This window comes from Anser cygnoides, chromosome 22 (assembly GCF_040182565.1).
Source record: "Anser cygnoides isolate HZ-2024a breed goose chromosome 22, Taihu_goose_T2T_genome, whole genome shotgun sequence".
In the NCBI taxonomy this organism is placed as follows: domain Eukaryota; kingdom Metazoa; phylum Chordata; class Aves; order Anseriformes; family Anatidae; genus Anser; species Anser cygnoides.
The window spans coordinates 4889435-4907500 of NC_089894.1; the positions used below are offsets into that span (position 1 = coordinate 4889435).

Here is an 18066-nt window from a genome sequence, read left to right on the forward strand (position 1 = left end):
AAAAAACAAACAAACAAACAAACAAAAGCAATTCCTCGATAAAAAATAAATAAATAAATAAAATAAAAAGAGAGAGAGATTTCCAAGTAGTAAGGAGAGAGGCAGCATCCTCTGGGGGAGTACCTAATGATACCAAATCAGAAGGACATAAGGTTGTCTCCATGGTAGAATAATAGACCCAAATCTGAAATATTTTATGAACAGATAGGCCAAACTTTTATTATGTTTAGTTAGACAGAAGGAAGTTTAGAAACTTTGTATGTGTAAATGATGAACCAGGCCTGGAGGATGTGTCTGAAAAGATTAGTAGAAGAACTCATGGTCTTTCTGGCCCAAACCATGGTCCTCGTGGTCCAAGCTCATATATCCTTGGACATGTAAATGACTTAGCTTAGTATGCATGCCTAAATTGTCTATGGAAGAACATTGGAAGAACCCAAAAGACCACCAGTAGAAAAAAAAAAAAGTGCATTTTAAAAAAAAAAAAAAAGAGGATCCTGTGGAGGTGGGATACCAATTTCCTGGGGCCTATTTCCTTATGTCAGGGATATTTACATACTTTAATGAGTTCTGGGAAAAAGTGTGGATATGTTAGTTATTTCTTGGAAATCAAATGAATATGTATGTTTTGGTTGTATATAACCCCTGTAGCTTGAACAATTCAGCACACACACCACACACTAGGTGGAGTGCTTTCCACTGCAATTGTGTTCATTTTTTTGTGCCGTGCTTGATTCAGTGTTGGATCCTCAGATCAAATGTTTGAGGAACAAAGAGGTGAAAGAGGTTTGAGGAACAAGCTGTTTTGTACACTGTTAGGTCAGTCGGTAGGTTGCAGAGATGCAGGTTAGAGTGTAATGGGGAAAAACACACTTCCTTCTGGCAGTATAGATGAGTAAGACCACTAAGACAGTTTTATTTGCTGGCTCAGTCATCACTTGACTGCTCGTGGTCTGCCAGTTTATTGTTTTTCAAGGAATAATCTGTTACAGGGTTGCTTTTGTGTGTGAATGGATCCTTCCTATACATGGGAGTGCTTTGATGACTAAACCCAACACATCAGAAAACTATTCTGCTCTGATATAAGGATCTTGGTGGAGGAATACATATGTTTGTTTAAATCATAATAATGTGGTTTCGTGGTGGTTTTTTTTGTTTGTTTGTTTGTTTTTTCAAAATCATGTTGGAATATTGGCTATTACCAAAAAAGAGTTATCCAAACCTTTACAGAACCAGTTATTCATAACTGACTGAAGTTGTATGTGAAAGAACTGCAACTTCCACCAGCCTTGCTGTAACAATACTGTGTCTGTTAGCCCTACATTGACATAATCTTATGTTTCATATCACAGGGTTGAAGACAAATGCCAGGAGATCTATTCAGCTCATTTGGACCAGAAGCAGAGTAAGATCTGATATACAGTAAATACTCTAAAGTTATATGGAAGGAGAAAACTTCTATTCCTTTAAGAGTATGCGGTCAAGGGCCTTTTCAATAAAAACAAAATGAATGATGAGAAAAGGAGGAAGCCATAAACAAAACCACAGAGAGACACATACCTGATTAACAAATGACAAGGGCAGTTGCAAGAGACTGAAAAGCAAAAAAAAAAAAAAAACCACACTCAAACACTTGTCAACTTGTCAGGGAAAAGGTGTTATAATGCTAACGAGGTAAGATACTGTCAGAAAAGAGGATCCTGTGGCGGTGGGATGCCACTTTCCTGGGGCCTATTTCCTTTTCTTGGGTAAGCATCTGAGACACCTTGGCACGAGTGGTTCTGTAGCTGGAGGAGAAAGGCATCAGCAACGCCCTCCCCCCACACCAACACTCTCTCAAGAAGGTCTTGGGACACAGTCTTGGAATAATTAGCGTACAAAGCAAGAGCTGGAGGTGGGGACTAATTCAGAAATAGCACAACTCAGAGGGCCACATGTGCCCCCACCATCATCACAGACACAACAACTGGAGCAGAGATGTTGCTGGAACCCAGGGTGGTTATCTGGGCCTTTCCTCTACTTCTGCCTTTTTAACTCTCTCTCTCTCTCTCTCTTTCTCTCTCTCAATGTATGTTATGGGCTGATCAGCCTTTCAGCCTTTTTTTTTTTTTTTTTTTTTTAAATGACAAGGTTTAAATAGCTCCAGTTAAAAACTAGGTTTAATCAGTTTCTTCCAGAATAGTTTCTGTCGTCAATAAAATTTTTCAATAGATTGTTTGGTGTTATGTCACCTTAATGTAGCCCAAGGGTACTTTGAACATCAGTGACCTCTAAGTGGGTCATCCAGGACTGTCCTCTCTGGGACCCCACAGCAGTAACAAGAAACAAACCGGTCAATGACCCTAATTGATAAGTGGGCATGGAATGTCGGAATGTTTATTTCAGTAAGATTATCCCCACCAACCACTGGGATGGGAATGATGTGTGTCCCAAAAACCAGATGCTAGGGTGAGTGTTGGTATGTGCGTGCAAGATGGCTGCAACGTCTAGGGGCTAGTGATACTGAATCAGGACATATGTTTCTCTCCATAATAGAATAATAGAGCCAAATCCAAAATGTTTTATAAACAGATAGGCCAAATCTTTACTATGTTTAGTTAGATAGGAGGGAGTTTAGAAACTTTGTATCTCTGGTGTTACCTTACTCACTAATTAGTCATCTTTACCTATAAGACCATACGGAATTGTATCCCAGGACAGGGCAGGGGGCAACATAACCTAGGCCTGGAGGATGTGTCTAAAAAGAATAGGTTAGGAACTCATTGTGTAAATGACTTAGCTTAGTATGCATGCCCAAGTTAAAACAAGAAGATAAAAAAGAAAGTGATGGTCTGAGCATGCACAAGAACTGGTTCAAGCAGTGAACATAGTGAGGAAGACTATTGACAACCACCAGAGACTCCTGAAAGACCAGTAGAAACAATGGCGCATGTGTCAGGGACATTTGAATATTTTAATGAGATATTGGAAATAGTATGAATATGTTGATTATTTCTAGGAAATCTAATGAATATATATGTTTTGATTGTATGCAACTCTTGCAGCTTGAACAATTCCGCACACACAGTAGGTGGATTGATGCCCTGTGTATTTGGCACACAATCAAAGAATGCCCACTTTCTAAAACTCCAAATTGAGTCTTAGAGAGTTTCTTTGAACAGTTTTTATGGTAACACTAGCTACTGCTTCACAGGTGTGAATGGATTAGGGACCAGACTGGGGGTGTAAATTCCCCTGGCCTGTAGTGGCAGGTACTAGAGCAAATGGGAGTCTCATACAGCTACCAGACATTGGGCAGGAAACGGTGTGTGTCTCCAAAACCAGCGTATGGCAGGCCTTACCAAATGCCATACAAAGGAGAAGATCTAACACAAGTAGGAAACCAATATTTATGACAACATATTATAGTTTTGGGCAAGCAACTAGAACAAATTGATAAGAACATTTTAGGCACTAGACCTTTTATTAGCCTCCCAAGGAGGAATATGCACATTAATAAATATTAGTTGCTGTATGCATGTAGATGAGGCAGGGCGAATTGAGACTGATCTCAAAAATATTTGGGAAAAGACCAAGATCTTACATAAGGTAGTTTAAGATGACACCTTGTGGGGTTTTCGAGAATTACAGAATAAATTTACCTCAGTTACCCAACTTTTCTTGGCTTAAGCAATTGTTTATAGGAATATAGATCTTGCTTTTACTAGTATTCTTAACCTGTGTATTAGTACAGTGTGCATTTTGGTGCTGTATAAAAGCGTTAGATGAAACCTGGAAGTGTAACCAAATCAAGCACCAGGTAAAAACTGGTAAGAATTTTATGAAAACTTTGAATCAAGAAGGAGTGTTATAAGCAAAGAATTTGCTTAGGATAAAGAAAAGGGGGGACTTCAGACAGGGAACAAGGGAAAGCATGTTGATTTTGCAGGTTTTAGCTAACAGACGGAGTATATTGTATATCAACCACAAGGACAGGACTGAGGCAGGGAGTATGTTTTACATCAACCGACAGGTGCCCCCTTTACCAGGGGCCAACCGTAGCACTGCAGTTGTGACGCTTACCTCTCACCCGGCCCTGGGCAAAGGCTGAGGTTGTGGGTCTGAGCCCAGACCCAGGACGCTCCACGAGCATCCTTTTTCCACCCACCCTACCAAGATGCCTGGTCCCTCAACCCCCTCTTTTTGCACCCGCCTGACCCCGACACGCCCTCCACGCCTTGCATGCCTTCCACACACCCCACACCCCACCACCTTTTTTTCCTCCACCACCGCCACCACCACCATGCTTTCACACACACTCTGCTACTCTCACTAACCCCCCTACACCCACCCGTGCCCACACCACTGCAGGGGGGGGGAGGACAATACCCAACACAACCTCCCCAACGCGCCTGTCCCACTGCGCTGCTTTCACCTACCATATGCTTCCCCTTCACTGCTAACATGACCTGATGGCCATCGCTCAGCACTTGGCAAGCAACTGCCTTGCGTGTCGCTTGCTAGGCACATTCTATTGACAGGTGTGCTACTTTCACCTACCGTACGCTTCCCCTTCACCGTCCCCGGGGTGTATAAGGGAAGTTTGGTTGTGGTACATAGGGACATGATCTAGTATATAATATTGGTGGTAGGGGGGTGGTTGAAGCAGATGATCTTCAAGGTCTTTTCAAACTTTAATGATTATATGGTTCTTTAATTCTGAACCACGCTTCTAAAATCTGTCTTTCCTGCTCAGAGAGGAGCAGTTGGTGAAGATTTCAGTCTGCTTTCAAACACCGTACCCCAGGAGAGTCTGTCAGCCCTGAGGCCTTGGGGACACTTCAAGGGAGCCCAATGGGACAGAGCAAGTGATATTACGGTCAGGTGCTGTGCTGCTAAATGGGGCCAGGCTCCTGGGACAGATAAAGCTCCTGGGAAGAGGGCCATTGAGCAGAGAGACAGCTAGAGGCTGGAGAGTCCATCAGGATGGAGGTCTTTGTCCCCTTGGCTATGGGTGATGTCTCTGCCACTGAGGCCTATGAGGAGACACATTGTCCTCATGACACTGAGGCCTTGCTGCCTTCTTGCCACCCCGCAGACAGGCCCTGTGGTGTCATACCTTTGTCGTGCACTCAGCATCACACGGCCCACACCCCACTGCCGTATAGATGAGGGACAGGACCTCTCTTCCCAGGGCTGGGCTCAGGGCTTGGCCTTTCTGCTTCATAAAAGCCAAGGCTTTTCTCAGCATCAGAGCCATCTGCAAAATGCTCTTAGCCAATCTAAAATCATGGTCTCCAATTATCTGGTCAGATATGTCCATTGGGAGACTGTCAATTTTGACCCTCAGCTGGGCCAGTTTATTGCTCCAAGAATCTTTGTTATTTGCTCTGTCTACCTTCTGGTTCTTCAGTCTCCTCACAGTACCTGAGCACCAAATACACCATGGGGGTCATTAAAATGCCGAACGCCCTAACAAGCCATGTCTGTTCTGGCAATTTCCTTAAGTCTTCAAGACTTGCACAACTAATTAGTGAAGTTTCAGAAATGTAGTTAAAGAGGAAGACTGCTATGAGCACTTGATAAAGAAGGATTTTTTCATGATTATAGATATTTTTCATAGCTCTTGAGATTAGGCAAAAAGTGATAGCAACATTCTCCCATTTACGCTGATCCATGGTGTCTACTTAGGAGGTCTGGACAGGTAGGAAAAGCAGACTACTGAAGCAGGACACTCTCTGGACAAACTTTCTCTTCACCTGGCAGGTGAAGAGAACCTTCCATTATTAAGTGAACCTTCTCTTCACTCAAGCAGTGACACCTGCAGAGCTCTGTTATATGAGTATTTTCCTGTGTCTGGCAGCTGTCAGAAAGGTCCTGAAGGAGACCAGAGCCCTTTGGGAAATTCAGACAGAGCTGAGTGGATTTCCTAAAGCACCTCTACTGCCAGCAGTAGAGGTCTTTGTCCCTGTAACTGCAGCCCAGCCCAGCACATGAAACCCCTCCAAAGAGAAGTGAGGGGGTTCTTGGGACTGACCCATAGACGAAATGGTCATTTGGAATGTAAGAAACTCTGGCTGATTCTTTGTAGACACCTGAACATCCATGAACCATCTTGGGTCATCTGTGGCAAACTTAGGCTGAAAGACTCAAAGGCAGGTCCCTTCAAGTGGCGATGGTGGTACCCATCAGCTTGCCCCAGTTTGGGAAATTGTCCCCTTCCAGCCAGGGAAAAACCTACCAGGCACTGAGGGGCAGCCCAAAGGGCCACTGGGGCTGCTCCTCCATGTGGTACCTGGGCTCTTAGCCCTGAGCCACTCCTGCATGCTGGGGCTTCTCCCCCAGCTGCAGAGGAAAAGGGAAGAAACGGCAGCTGAGACCATTTGAGTTCTCAAGGCTTCTTTATTGTCTTTATCTACACAAGAAGCCACTCCTATACATACATGAGATGATTGGGAAAAGTAAATAAATTAATTAAGAGGCCAGATGCTAAGAATAACATAAAATCAAAATCACATTTTTTTAGGAAACAATGATAATAAAAAATATAATTACAAGATACTGTATTAAGAGATTTTTCCAATAATCTTGGTGTCCCATTAGTATTATAGGCATATTGTTGATGCTAAAGAAGCAGGTATCCAAAGAGTTTCCTCACTGCATTCTTGAGCTCCTGGTTCCTCATGCTGTAGATGAGGGGGTTCACTGCTGGAGGCACTACCAAGTACAGAACTGCCACCATCACATTTAGGAATGAGGAGGAAATGGAAGGGGGCTTTATGTAGGCAAACATGATGGTGCTTAGAAACAGGGAAACCACGGCCAGGTGAGGGAGACACATGGAAAAGGCTTTGTGCCGGCCATGCTCAGAGGGCATCCTCAGCACAGCCCTGAAGATCTGCACATAGGACAGCACAATGAAAACAAAACAACCAACACCTAAACAGGCAGAAAACATGATGAGCACTATCTCTGTGAGGTAAGAATCTGAGCAGGAGAGACTGAGGATCTGAGGAATTTCACAGAAGAACTGGTCCACAGCATTGCCTTGGCAGAGGGGCAGTGGAAATGTGTTGGCAGTGTGCAGGACAGCATGGACAAAGCCACTGCCCCAGGCAGCTGCTGCCATCTTGGCACAAGCTCTGCTGCCCAGGAGGCTCCCGTAGTGCAGTGGCTTGCAGATGGCAACGTAGCGGTCGTAGGCCATGACAGTGAGAAGGGAATACTCTGCTCCAACCAAGAAGACTAAAAAGAAGACCTGGGCAGCACATCCTGTGTAAAAGATGGTCCTGGTGTCCCAGAGGGTATTGGCCATGGCTTTGGGGAGAGTGGTGGAGATGCAGCCCAGGTCGAGGAGGGCAAGGTTGAGGAGGAAGAAGTACATGGGGGTATGGAGGCGGTGGTCGCAGGTTACAGCAGTGAGGATGAGGCCATTGCCCAGGAGGGCAGCCAGGTAGATGCCCAGGAAGAGCCCGAAGTGCAGGAGCTGCAGCTCCCGTGTGTCTGCGAATGCCAGCAGGAGGAACTCGCTCACAGAGCTGCTGTTGGGCATTTGCTGGTTCTGGGCATGGGGCCCTGCCCAAGGAATAGAAAGACGGTGATAGTTTACCACAGAGTTATCTGAGAATAAACTATTTCAATTTCTCATTAAAACCCCCTAACACACTTGCCCACTTCCAGGCAGACATTTGGCAGGTCACTTTCAAGAGTTCTGATTAATGCTGCCTGAGAATGTCCTTGGGAGCAGGGTGCTCTGCTGTGGGCAATGCAGGAGTCAGTTCTGCCTTACAGCAAGAGGTGAAGAGGAACATGGGGTAATCCCAGATTCAATTCACTCCTGATATCTGGAGATTGTGCACATTGTTGCTTCCAGTTCACCCAACTGCAGAGCAGGGTTGTGGGGCTTTCTTTTTCGTATTTTTTGTTGTTATTGTTTTGTTCCAGCTGCCCCACCGCATCTGAGGGGTGTTTCTAAGGCAGAAATCCTTGGCATTTCTGCTGCACTCCAAGTGAAACCCTGTGGATCATCAGAGGCAAAGGGACAGTCCCTTAAGTGCAGATTGTCCTGTAGAGAGGACAGCCAGGCTGTCAGTCAGTCCTAGTCTCTGCTGCCCTGTGCTGGCGTCTCTTTGAGCTTCAGGACAATTGCACTCAGAGGCTCACCTGAAAAGAACCTGGACACTGCTGAGATCAGAAGAATCAAGGCTCAAATTGCACATCTCCAGCCCCCTCACCCTGTCCCTGTACTCCACTTCCAGCCAAGCACACCAAGGGCTCACTCCATATACATCTGAATCCCCCATTCCTAGCCAGCCTGGAAACAAGAACAGCAGCAGTATGTCCAGATAGAGAAGCTGGAAGGAATGTCACCGTGCTGCTGCCATGGGAGGCAAGGCCAGGGAGGGACATACAGCCACTCAGGAGCCCCTCCTCTGCTGCAGCTCCAGCTGCAGGGAAGGCAGCTCATGCTCATTGCAAATGCTGTGTGCTCAGGTCTGGCCTGCAGACACCTCCCAAAGACAGGGCACTGTCCATAGGCATCACAGGGGTTGCAGCGCTTAAAGATCATCTCCAGTAAGCCCTGAGAAAGGTCACAAATGTAATGTTGCAGTCTTTAAGCTGTGGTGGCTGAAGGGACTTTAAGTTCATTGCTATCATACTGATCTCTCAGTGCAATGCTCTAGGAGTCTCAGTCTCCTGTACAATCCTGACAACCAATTACCATGAAATCTGACTCCCCTCCACTGCAGAAATCTGAAAGCACAGACTCCAGAAAAAGTCTTACCCTTCAGGTAGACCCTGTCTTGGTCTTCCTCTTGAAAAATCCAGTCATAAATGCCATTCTCTAAAACATCTTCTACTCTGTGCTGGAGAAACAGAGAGAGGCATCCTTACAGACACTATCAGTCATCAGATGTGCCAGTTGTAGAAGAACCCTTTGGCAACTGAATCTACATTACTTTGCAGCCGGAGACTCACAGTGTCAAGAGTCTGCAGAACTGTCCTGCCTCACACTGTCCTCTGTTGTTGCACACCTCCAGCCCTTCTGCGCTGTGCAGAGGAGCTGCTCATGGGCAGAGCTGTCTCTCTGCACCGTGTTCCTCTTGTCAGGAGCTCTCTCTGTCCCAGGAGCCCAGCCCAGCTCAACAGCAGAGGCCCAGCCCAAGGCATTGTAATGACACCTCTGGTGGCTTTGGTGATGAGCCCATGAAATGCTGGCACTAAGAGGAAATTGAAGAAATCTCTCAAGAAGTCCAAGTCAAATGCAACTTTCCTGGCATGCCCCCCTGAGGGCCAGAACTGACATAGCCTCCCTTGGAGCTCGTTAGAGCATAGTATTGGAGGTAGTGAAGACAAGTAGACAATGGCAATGTGAAAGTGACACTGACGCACAGAAAAACTACTGCTCGTGTTTCACCAAACACAAGGGCCAGGCCTTGACTCCTGGCCCCTGGGAAGGGCGTAGGAGATGGGGATGTGCATGGCCAAGTGCAGCAGAATGGTCTGTCCCCTGCCTGGTTCACGGGTGGCGGCAAGGAGTCATTGAGGCCCTGGTGCTTAAACAATAATCTGTCTTCTCATAGGCCTCAGTGGCAGAGAGAACAGACATAGCCATGGACACGAAGACCTCGGTTCTGCTGGAACTTTCAGTCTTGCCACAGTCCTTGCTCCTCTCCACACTGCTGTCCTAGGGACTCCCAGACTTGCACTTCTTTCCCTTCTGGCTGTAGACCCTTGTCCATGTGGTGTCACACCAGATCTGAGCTGAGTATGATAATGCAGATTTTCCTGGTGGCCATGCTCCTCGTAAGGCAGCTCTGTATGAAGCTGGCCTTGTTCCTGGTGAGCAGGCACCACTGCTCATATGGCATCCCTCATAGTGCCCAGACCCTCCTCCTCCTGGGCACTGCTCAGTCAGCAGGGTCCCAGTCCACCCTGATGTACGAGGTTACTCTTCTGATGGTGCAGATCTAGGCTCTTCTCCTTGTAAATGTCAAGATGTTTCTCTAGGCAAAATCCTGGAGTCTCTCAAGGTTCCCTTTTATAGATGCTCCAGTCTGTCAGCTGTTAATGTCTGCAGGCAGACGGCTCACCCTGATTGTGCTGTCTCTGAGAAGATAGCAGTATTTCTGCCTTGGTCAGGCCTCACCTGGAGTACTGTATCCAGTTCTGGGCTCCCCAGTACAAAAAAAAAGACAGGGATCTCCTGGAAAGAGTCAAGCGGAAGGCCACAAAGATGATACGGGGTCTGGAGCATCTTTCCTATGAGGAAAGGCTGAGAGACCTGGGTCTGTTCAGCCTTGATAAAAGAAGATTGAGAAGGGATTTTATTACTGTTTATAAATAAAATAAATGCCTATAAATATAAATAAATGTTTATGAAGTGTGAGAGACAAAGGGATATGGCCAACCTCTTTTCAGTAATAAGATGGATAAACCCATCATGTGTTAATTCCATGTTGTCATTTAGGTATTGATACTCAACTGTCAGGCACCATCTCCCACCTGGCTTTCAGACTGCCCAGACTGGTGAATGGTATGGGGAGTGGGGTCTAGATATAATGTGCCATTTTTCTGACTCTGCTGTTAAATCGGAAATTCCATTTTGAGGTGCAACAGTAATCAGACACTGGGGTACAACAGTAATTTTCAAATCAGGGAGTGCAGGGGCAGTTCAGAGTACATGTACTGTAAATTCCCAATTTCTACAGGTGTTGGCATTGGAGCTGAAGGATCGCACACTTTCTGGCAGGTGCCAGTTTGTTCCATCAAAACATCAAAATCCAAACTACTTTCACGGTGATTATTAACCAGAAAGCAAGAAGACAACATGTGCTTCTCACACAGGAGCCATATATGTTAATTTTCATGGTCAGACATATTAAGACTTACTCCATTCACTATCAGAGTGACCATCTGATAAACACCACACGAGGGTACAAAAAGGAAAGCCACTGTGCAGTAGAAATGTATTAGAGCAGACCGTTCTTTCTGAGAGGTATGAAACCAGTGAAAGAGACAGAGAAGAAAAAGGCAGTGGATGGGACACGCCAAGGATGAGATCAGGGCTTTCTGCAGTACCAAGGAAGATCCCCTGCACCTAGTGTGATTCCTCTGTGGTCAGAGAGAACCTGAGTGCTTTTCTGAACGAAGCCATCTGGAAGAGAAGGCACAACAGTGTCACCAAGCTAGGAGGGACCTCAATAGGCAACCTGCCGCTCCACGCAGGATCACAGCAACTTACTCAAGGCTTTAAGCAGATGGCTCTTGAAAATTTCCAGGTGTGGGGCTGGCTCACATTTTCTGAGACATAGCTTCCAGAGCTGTTCCCTTGTTGGAAAAGTTTCTGTACACATGTAGCATGAACGTCTCTTTTTTCAGCCCACTGCCTCTACTGATGTCTTGCATGGCAATGATGATCCTGAATCTGTCCTCTTGGAAACCTCTGCACAGGCAGTGCAGAGCTACTGTGTGTTCCCCTCAAAGCCATCCCTTCCCCATGCTGAACAAGGCCAGGGTTCCCATCCTCCAGCCCCGACCGTCTTGGTGGCCTCCACTGAACTGGCTTCAGTCTGTTAAGGTCTCTCTTGCATGATGGAAGATATTCATGGTGTGATTCAATGCTGCTTTAAATCATTTTGGAGAATTATGTCATGTCATGTAGAACTACAGGCCTGTAACTGGCTGTTAAAGGGAGCGGCTGCCCCGAATTAGGCTGCACAATGTGTGGATGACCATGAGACAACTTCTGATTATATGATTTTATAATGTCTGCTGATTTGCAGACATGTCGGAAATAGAACAGATGGAGAAGAGAAAAAGAGAGGCTTGGCTGTTCCTGTGGCACATGACCCCATTTGATCACCCTACACCTCTAGGGATCGCCTTGAACCCAAGGAGTAAGAAAAGGTTCAAGTGTCTTACATGTGGGCATTTGCTGCCATTTCAGTTGGTCACAGGAGTTCCCCACCAGCCTCCCAGATGGTGACTCCAGTTGCTGCTCTTTCTCCAAAAATTGCTCCATTACATATTGCAGATACACACATGTATCTTGGCCTGTGTCTGGCACTTGAAACGGAGTCAGGAGTTTGCATCTGAACACCTCACCCATGGCCACCTCCTCCATTGCCTAGCACAGGAGTTAGAAAAGGAGTTCATATGCAGGTGCCGGTTTGGTGCACGCCTGAATCAAGGCAAGAGGAACTCCACCTCTGACAGATTTGTGGTGTTCATGGAAGGAGGCTGAGTTCCCTTCCAGCCGCAAGACTGCAAAACCCCAAAAGAGATGCCTCGATTGCCTTGGCTGCATCCCTTCCCTCAGCAAGGGGAAAGGATCTCCCTGCCTGTCCTGGTCTAGCTCTCCTGCCTAATGTCAGGACAAGACAAGGTGGTTCTCCCACCCAACTCTGCCTCTGAGAGCACAGAGAACAGTGCTGGAAAGAAATGTTGCTGTCAGCTGAGCGAGGGAACATCAGTGCCGGCTCTTTCAAGGAGGCACCTGGGGAGCCCCAGGGACATCTCCAGGGAGCCCAGTGTGGGGTGGGGAGAGCAGAGGAAGCGACGCCTTGGGCTGGACCTGTGCTGCTGAGCTGGGCCAGGCTCCTGGGAGGGAGGGAAGGAGGGAGGGAACTCCTGGGCAGTGCTGAAGGGGGACAGAAACCACGGGAAGTGTAAGGCAGCCTGCAGTAGGTGGGCAGAGGAGACCTGACTGAGGCAGGAACCTTCACAGCTCCTGGCATGGTAAGTCCCTGAGTGCAGGGCAATGCAGCTGTGGTTCCTGCAGGGATCTCCTAAATTAAGCACATCCCACAGCTTGTGGGACTTACAAGAATGACTTTCGTGGTGTAAGTCTCTGGTGCAGAGGAGGGGGACATGCAGTAGAGAAGGCCTTCCCTGCCCCATGTCCAGTGGCCAGGACCCCAGAGTTGCCTTCTGGCAGGGCCGGCTGCAGCTGGGGTACAGGCAGGGGTGCCCAGGGCTGTGGTGCAGAGCAGGGTCCCTGCTGTGCCCCAGGGGCTGTGTGCCGGGGCAGGGCCTCTGCCACCTGCCAGGCTCAGCACTCGGCCTGCCCGGGGAGCTGCCCAAGGGCTGCGGGGAGAAGCTGTGGGTGGAAGGAACCCCCCGGCAGGGCAGGGTCCTGCTGCTGCCCAGAGGCTGCTGCCTGGGGCAGGCTGCTCACAGCTACACAGCACCCCCAGGGCATTGCCCCAGGGGCTTGGGCAGTGGAAGGACAGGGCAGGAGCTGCCTGCAAGTGAAGGCACTTTCTGCAGTCTCTGCCTGCATTTTCCTGCTGTGATGAAAAAGCAGGCTGTGTGATAATGGAATGATTAGATTTCTAAAGGGACTGAGGCTCCTACAGCATTACTCTGAGGTATAAATAAGTTGCTGATGAACCTTTGAAAGTCCCTTCATTCATCTCTGCTTACACACTTTCCAGCATCTACTTTTTTTTTTTTTTTAATCTCAGGGAATTGCCAGGATATTCTTTAGGACTTGCAGACAGGGAGATGTCCCCAGAGCTGTCCCTATCCCCGGGAGGTGTCTGCAGGGCAAAGCTGCACACACAGCGGTTGGGATGGGGTCTGTGAGCATGGACAGGAGGAGATGTGGGGACAGAGAAACAGCTGCTGGCAGGCACAGCTGCAGGCAGCAGTGGCATGGGCAGGCAGTGAAAGGGAGCTGCTCCCTCCCTGCCATCCCCTGCAGCACAGGTGCCTTCATTGCAGTAGCCCCTGGTCTCCTATCCCCCTCACAAGCACAGCTTGTGTCATGGCACAGATAAACTGAGAGAATCTCTGTCCTCAGTCTTCAACTCTATATTGTCCAGGGCAGGAGCTGTCTCCTGTGCTGCCAGAGCTCCTGCAAAAATAAAGAAAAAAAAAAAAAAGATCTTTGCATTGTCCAAGTTGCCTTGCTTACTCTTCTGAATCAGAATCCTTGTCAAGTCTTCTTACTTGCATTCTGCACAGCTGTGCTGAAAGTGTCTTTTCCACCTGCACTTGGAGCTGGCGCTGTCTTCTCCCAGCAAAGCTCAGATGATTTTTCAGCACAATCTCTGAGTGCAGCCATCCCCAAGATGAGACTGCTGCAGGCAGTGATCCACACAACGAAATACCCTCATTGAACACAGGGATCCCCTTCCCAGGTGCCCTCCCTCCAAAATCACAGCGCTGTATACACCTACATGTACCACTGCTGTGCAGTAAATATTGTCCGTAAAAGAATTTCTGGGCAGAGCCAGCTGCTGTGTATAGGACATCAGCCAGCACAAGGCAGGCCTACAGCAAGGGCGATGCACTAAGGACTTGTAGTAAAAAAAGGTAACATGAAATCTTCAATAAAGAATGAATTGAGTTTTCTCCAAGAAACCTACCCTATCTTTGAATGTTTTTTTCTCCTTTGGCAGTGTCCATATCCAGAATCAGCAAATGCCCAACAGCAGCTCTGTGAGCGAGTTCCTCCTGCTGGCATTCGCAGACACACGGGAGCTGCAGCTCCTGCACTTCGGGCTCTTCCTGGGCATCTACCTGGCTGCCATCCTGGGCAACGGCCTCATCCTCATCGTCGTAGCCTGCGACCACCGCCTCCATACCCCCATGTACTTCTTCCTCTTCAACCTCGCCATCCTTGACCTGGGCTGCATCTCCACCACTCTCCCCAAAGCCATGGCCAATACCCTCTGGGACACCAGGACCATCTCCTATGAAGGATGTGCTGCCCAGGTCCTCTTTGTATTCTTCTTGGCTGGAGCAGAGTATTCCCTTCTCACTGTCATGGCCTACGACCGCTACGTTGCCATCTGCAAGCCCCTGCACTACGGGAGCCTCCTGGGCAGCAGAGCTTGTGCCAAGATGGCAGCAGCTGCCTGGGGCAGTGGCTTTGTCCATGCTGTCCTGCACACTGCCAACACATTTTCACTGCCCCTCTGCCAAGGCAATGCTGTGGACCAGTTCTTTTGTGAAATTCCTCAGATCCTCAAGCTCTCATGCTCAGATTCCTACCTCAGGGAAGCTGGAGTACTTGTGGTTAGTGTTTCATTAGTATTTGGTTGTTTTGTCTTCATTGTGCTGTCCTACGTGCAGGTCTTCAGGGCTGTGCTGAGGATGCCCTCTGAGCAAGGCCGGCACAAAGCCTTTTCCATGTGCCTCCCTCACATGGTTGTGGTCTCTCTATTTGTCAGCACTGTCATGTTTGCCTACCTGAAGCGTCCTTCCATTTCTTCCCCATCTCTGGACCTGATGGCGGCTGTTCTGTACTCGGTGGTGCCTCCAGCAGTGAACCCCCTCATCTACAGCATGAGAAATCAAGAGCTCAAGGATGCCTTATGGAAATTGATGACTAGGTGTGTTTCAGATGCAGCAAATTTCCAATCTGCTTCTGCAGATGACTCATAATGTCAATAATTACAGGAATAGCCAATATTCCATTTTTTGTGTGTGTCTTTGTGCATATTTTTATTAGAGGATTTTCTTTGTTTTAATTCGGTTAATGTTTCCAATTAAAATGAGATGATTCACCCCATTTGCAGTTCAGTACGTACCTGTTGAATATAGGTCAGAAACTCTGCGCATGAGGAGCCAGGCTCTCTGTGAATTTGAGCAAAATAAAGAAGCCCTGCACTGCCTTTTTTTCTCTGACATCCTTCCTGTGAGACCTGTTCTGAGCCCCCAGAATGTGAGCCTGTCCAAGGTGGACTGACCAGACCTAATGTGCTAAATCTGGTGTAAACAGGCAGAGGAGAGCTCTGCAGCCCCAGGACATGCAGCAGCCTCAGCCAAGGTGTCCGGCAAGTGATTCATTGCAGCCCTGGGGCAATGGCAGTGACCCCATGAGCTGGGTCTGTCTCCCAGCCTGCCCAGCATGGCCCTGCAGAGTGCCCCTGTGCCCTGGGCACCACAGCCCCCTCGCTCTGCAGAGCAGCACTGCCAGCTGGGGCTGGGGCTGGGGCTGGGGCTGGGGCTTGGGAGGGTGCTTCCCCTGAGTGTCTTCTAGGCCAGCTTGAGGCACATGGCTTGTGGAAGTGAGCGTGATCTTCACTGTGCACCAGGAGCTGAGAGACCACCAACAGGCATGGGGCTTGAACATTGACTGTAAGGGCACTCCTGCCCTAGCACCTCACAGGACTGGCACGTAACTGGTTCTTGTGTGTCACAGAGGCTGAGAGTCCAGCAGGAGTGCCATGGGCTTGAAGGAACACAGCCAGCTCACTTCTACCTTTGCTTGTCCAAGGCCAGATACAGAGTGTTTTGTAGGTATGGTATGACAATATCAGTGGTGCCTCAGAAATTCATAATCCACTCCTAAGAGAAGGTCTGTAAAGTCAATTGTGAACTGACATTTTTCTGAAGTAGCTGACAGGTCATCCCTTGTCTCCTGGTTGGGGTCCGTGCCTTTAGGCTCACAACTGCAAGTGTCCCTGATAGGCCAGCAGAAGGCACATGGTTTGCAAATAGTCTGGGAGATCCGCTCTTTCTAAGTACCTGGTAGGCCCCATAGAGGAAGAGTTCTTAGATAACGTTTGTCAGGTCAGAGGCTTCAACTTTTGACTAAACTCATCCTTCAGGGCTGCTTTTTGTTTTCTACACTGAGGTGGCCACTGCCTCCAAGATGCCCTAGGGGAGAGGAAGCCTGCATGACAGGCTGCGTAAAGTTACCCTGGATCCATAGGAGCCATTCTGGAACCAAAACTTGTAGGAAGGAAGCACCCTTTTGTGGTGGTGCAGAGCTGCTGGTCATGTTGTGCAGGGTGCTCCTGTGGAACTTTGTGCCCTTTTCCCTCCTGACTACAATGGCACTTCTGTCTCAGGAATGGAGTAGCCAACAGAGATGAGACAGATATTCTGAGATCATGAAAGCCATCAGAAAGCTGCCCCTAAGAAGATGACTGATATGGAGAGGTCAGGAGAAGCCTGGACAGGAGAGGTATGTGATTTGGGGGAGGAAAGAGGGGCTTGGCAAGCAAAAATGAACAATTTTGAAGAGGCATGAGGGTTCAGGTATTGTTGATTCTGCTGTAACACTGACTCTGAAAACATTTCTGTTAGACACTTACTGTGTTTCTAAACCCCTAACTGCTACTCCTCACCTTGAATGTAATTCACTACTCTCCCACTTAACCTCAAACCTTCCCTTGAAGCCAAAGCTCAAACCCGTAAGCCCATTAAATTTTCACTCACCCTGATCTCTGCCTTTATCACTAGGATAGAAATGTTCTATTTAACCCTAGCCCTCAGGCCATCCCTAAACAAAACCCTATCCCACAAAACTTGCCCATACCCTAAACACTGACCTGACACCCAAAGCTGATCACCAAACCCTCCACCTATGCCTGTGTAATGCCTGATGTGGGAAAGCTCTAACCTGGAGTACTAAAGCCCAATATCCTGGTTCCTGGGATCTAAAACCCTGACCTTCATCTCCTCTCCTACCTCTAACTTAAGAAGTTGGCCCTCTTGGCGGGAATCATGAAGTTGCTGAGTTTCATACATTGTTCAGAGATGAATGTGAGGTGATGTGTGACGTGTGATTGAGATCAGCTTGTAGGCCGCAAGGAGTAGATGGGTGGGAATGCTATGATGAGCTCAAACGTGCCTCAAGTTTTTCATAGGCCCACAGGAGGAACGTGGTTGTAAAGATGACTGTGAAGTCACTTCTGTCTCTGGAGCATCAGCTCCAGAGCAAGTAGCAAGAAAGTGAATTGGAAAGGGATTGTGAACTAGCCGACAGGTCGGCCCTTGTCTCCTGGCTGGGATGTGTACTTTTAGGCTGTCATCTGCCAGCGTCCCTGAGAGGCCAGCAGAAGGTGCCCAGTTGGCATGTTGACTGTGGGATCCCCTCTGCTTAAGTGCCTGGTAGGCCCCATCCAGAAAGAAGGCCTGGAGATGGGGTTGTTCTGTCCCTTCTGCAAGAGGATAGGAATAGAAAGTAGGAGGCCCATGACTTGGTTGTGTCTAGCCAAGGAGTTTGAAATGAGCAGCAAGCCTATGGCTTGCTGGATGATTGTGAGGCAACTTGTGTCTGGTCAGCTGAGAGACCGCAGGAAGTCTGTTGGGTTGGGAGTCCTGCTTGAGGAGTGGTTTCTGAGA

At 48.0% G+C, this 18066-nt stretch overlaps 2 protein-coding genes across 2 annotated transcripts in view; one reads left to right on the forward strand and one right to left on the reverse strand.

Annotated features, from left to right (window-relative positions):
• Positions 1-6580: 6580 nt before the first annotated feature.
• Positions 6581-10896, reverse strand: LOC136786739 (olfactory receptor 14C36-like). The gene is made up of 3 exons (XM_066981416.1): positions 10873-10896; positions 8765-8846; positions 6581-7599 (listed from the first exon to the last, which is right to left on the reverse strand). Exons 1-3 carry the CDS (start codon positions 10894-10896, stop codon positions 6605-6607), a joined length of 1101 nt encoding a protein of 366 aa, XP_066837517.1. The 3' UTR covers positions 6581-6604.
• A 3430-nt stretch (positions 10897-14326) lies between these two features.
• The window catches only part of LOC106045958 (olfactory receptor 14C36-like), a 5568-nt gene continuing 1828 nt past the window's right edge, over positions 14327-18066 (forward strand). Inside the window, exon 1 of the mRNA XM_066981741.1 lies at positions 14327-18066. This exon is cut by the window's right edge and continues 1828 nt beyond it. Within this exon, the coding sequence (XP_066837842.1) occupies positions 14410-15375 (966 nt within the window). The 5' untranslated portion in view covers positions 14327-14409 and the 3' untranslated portion in view covers positions 15376-18066.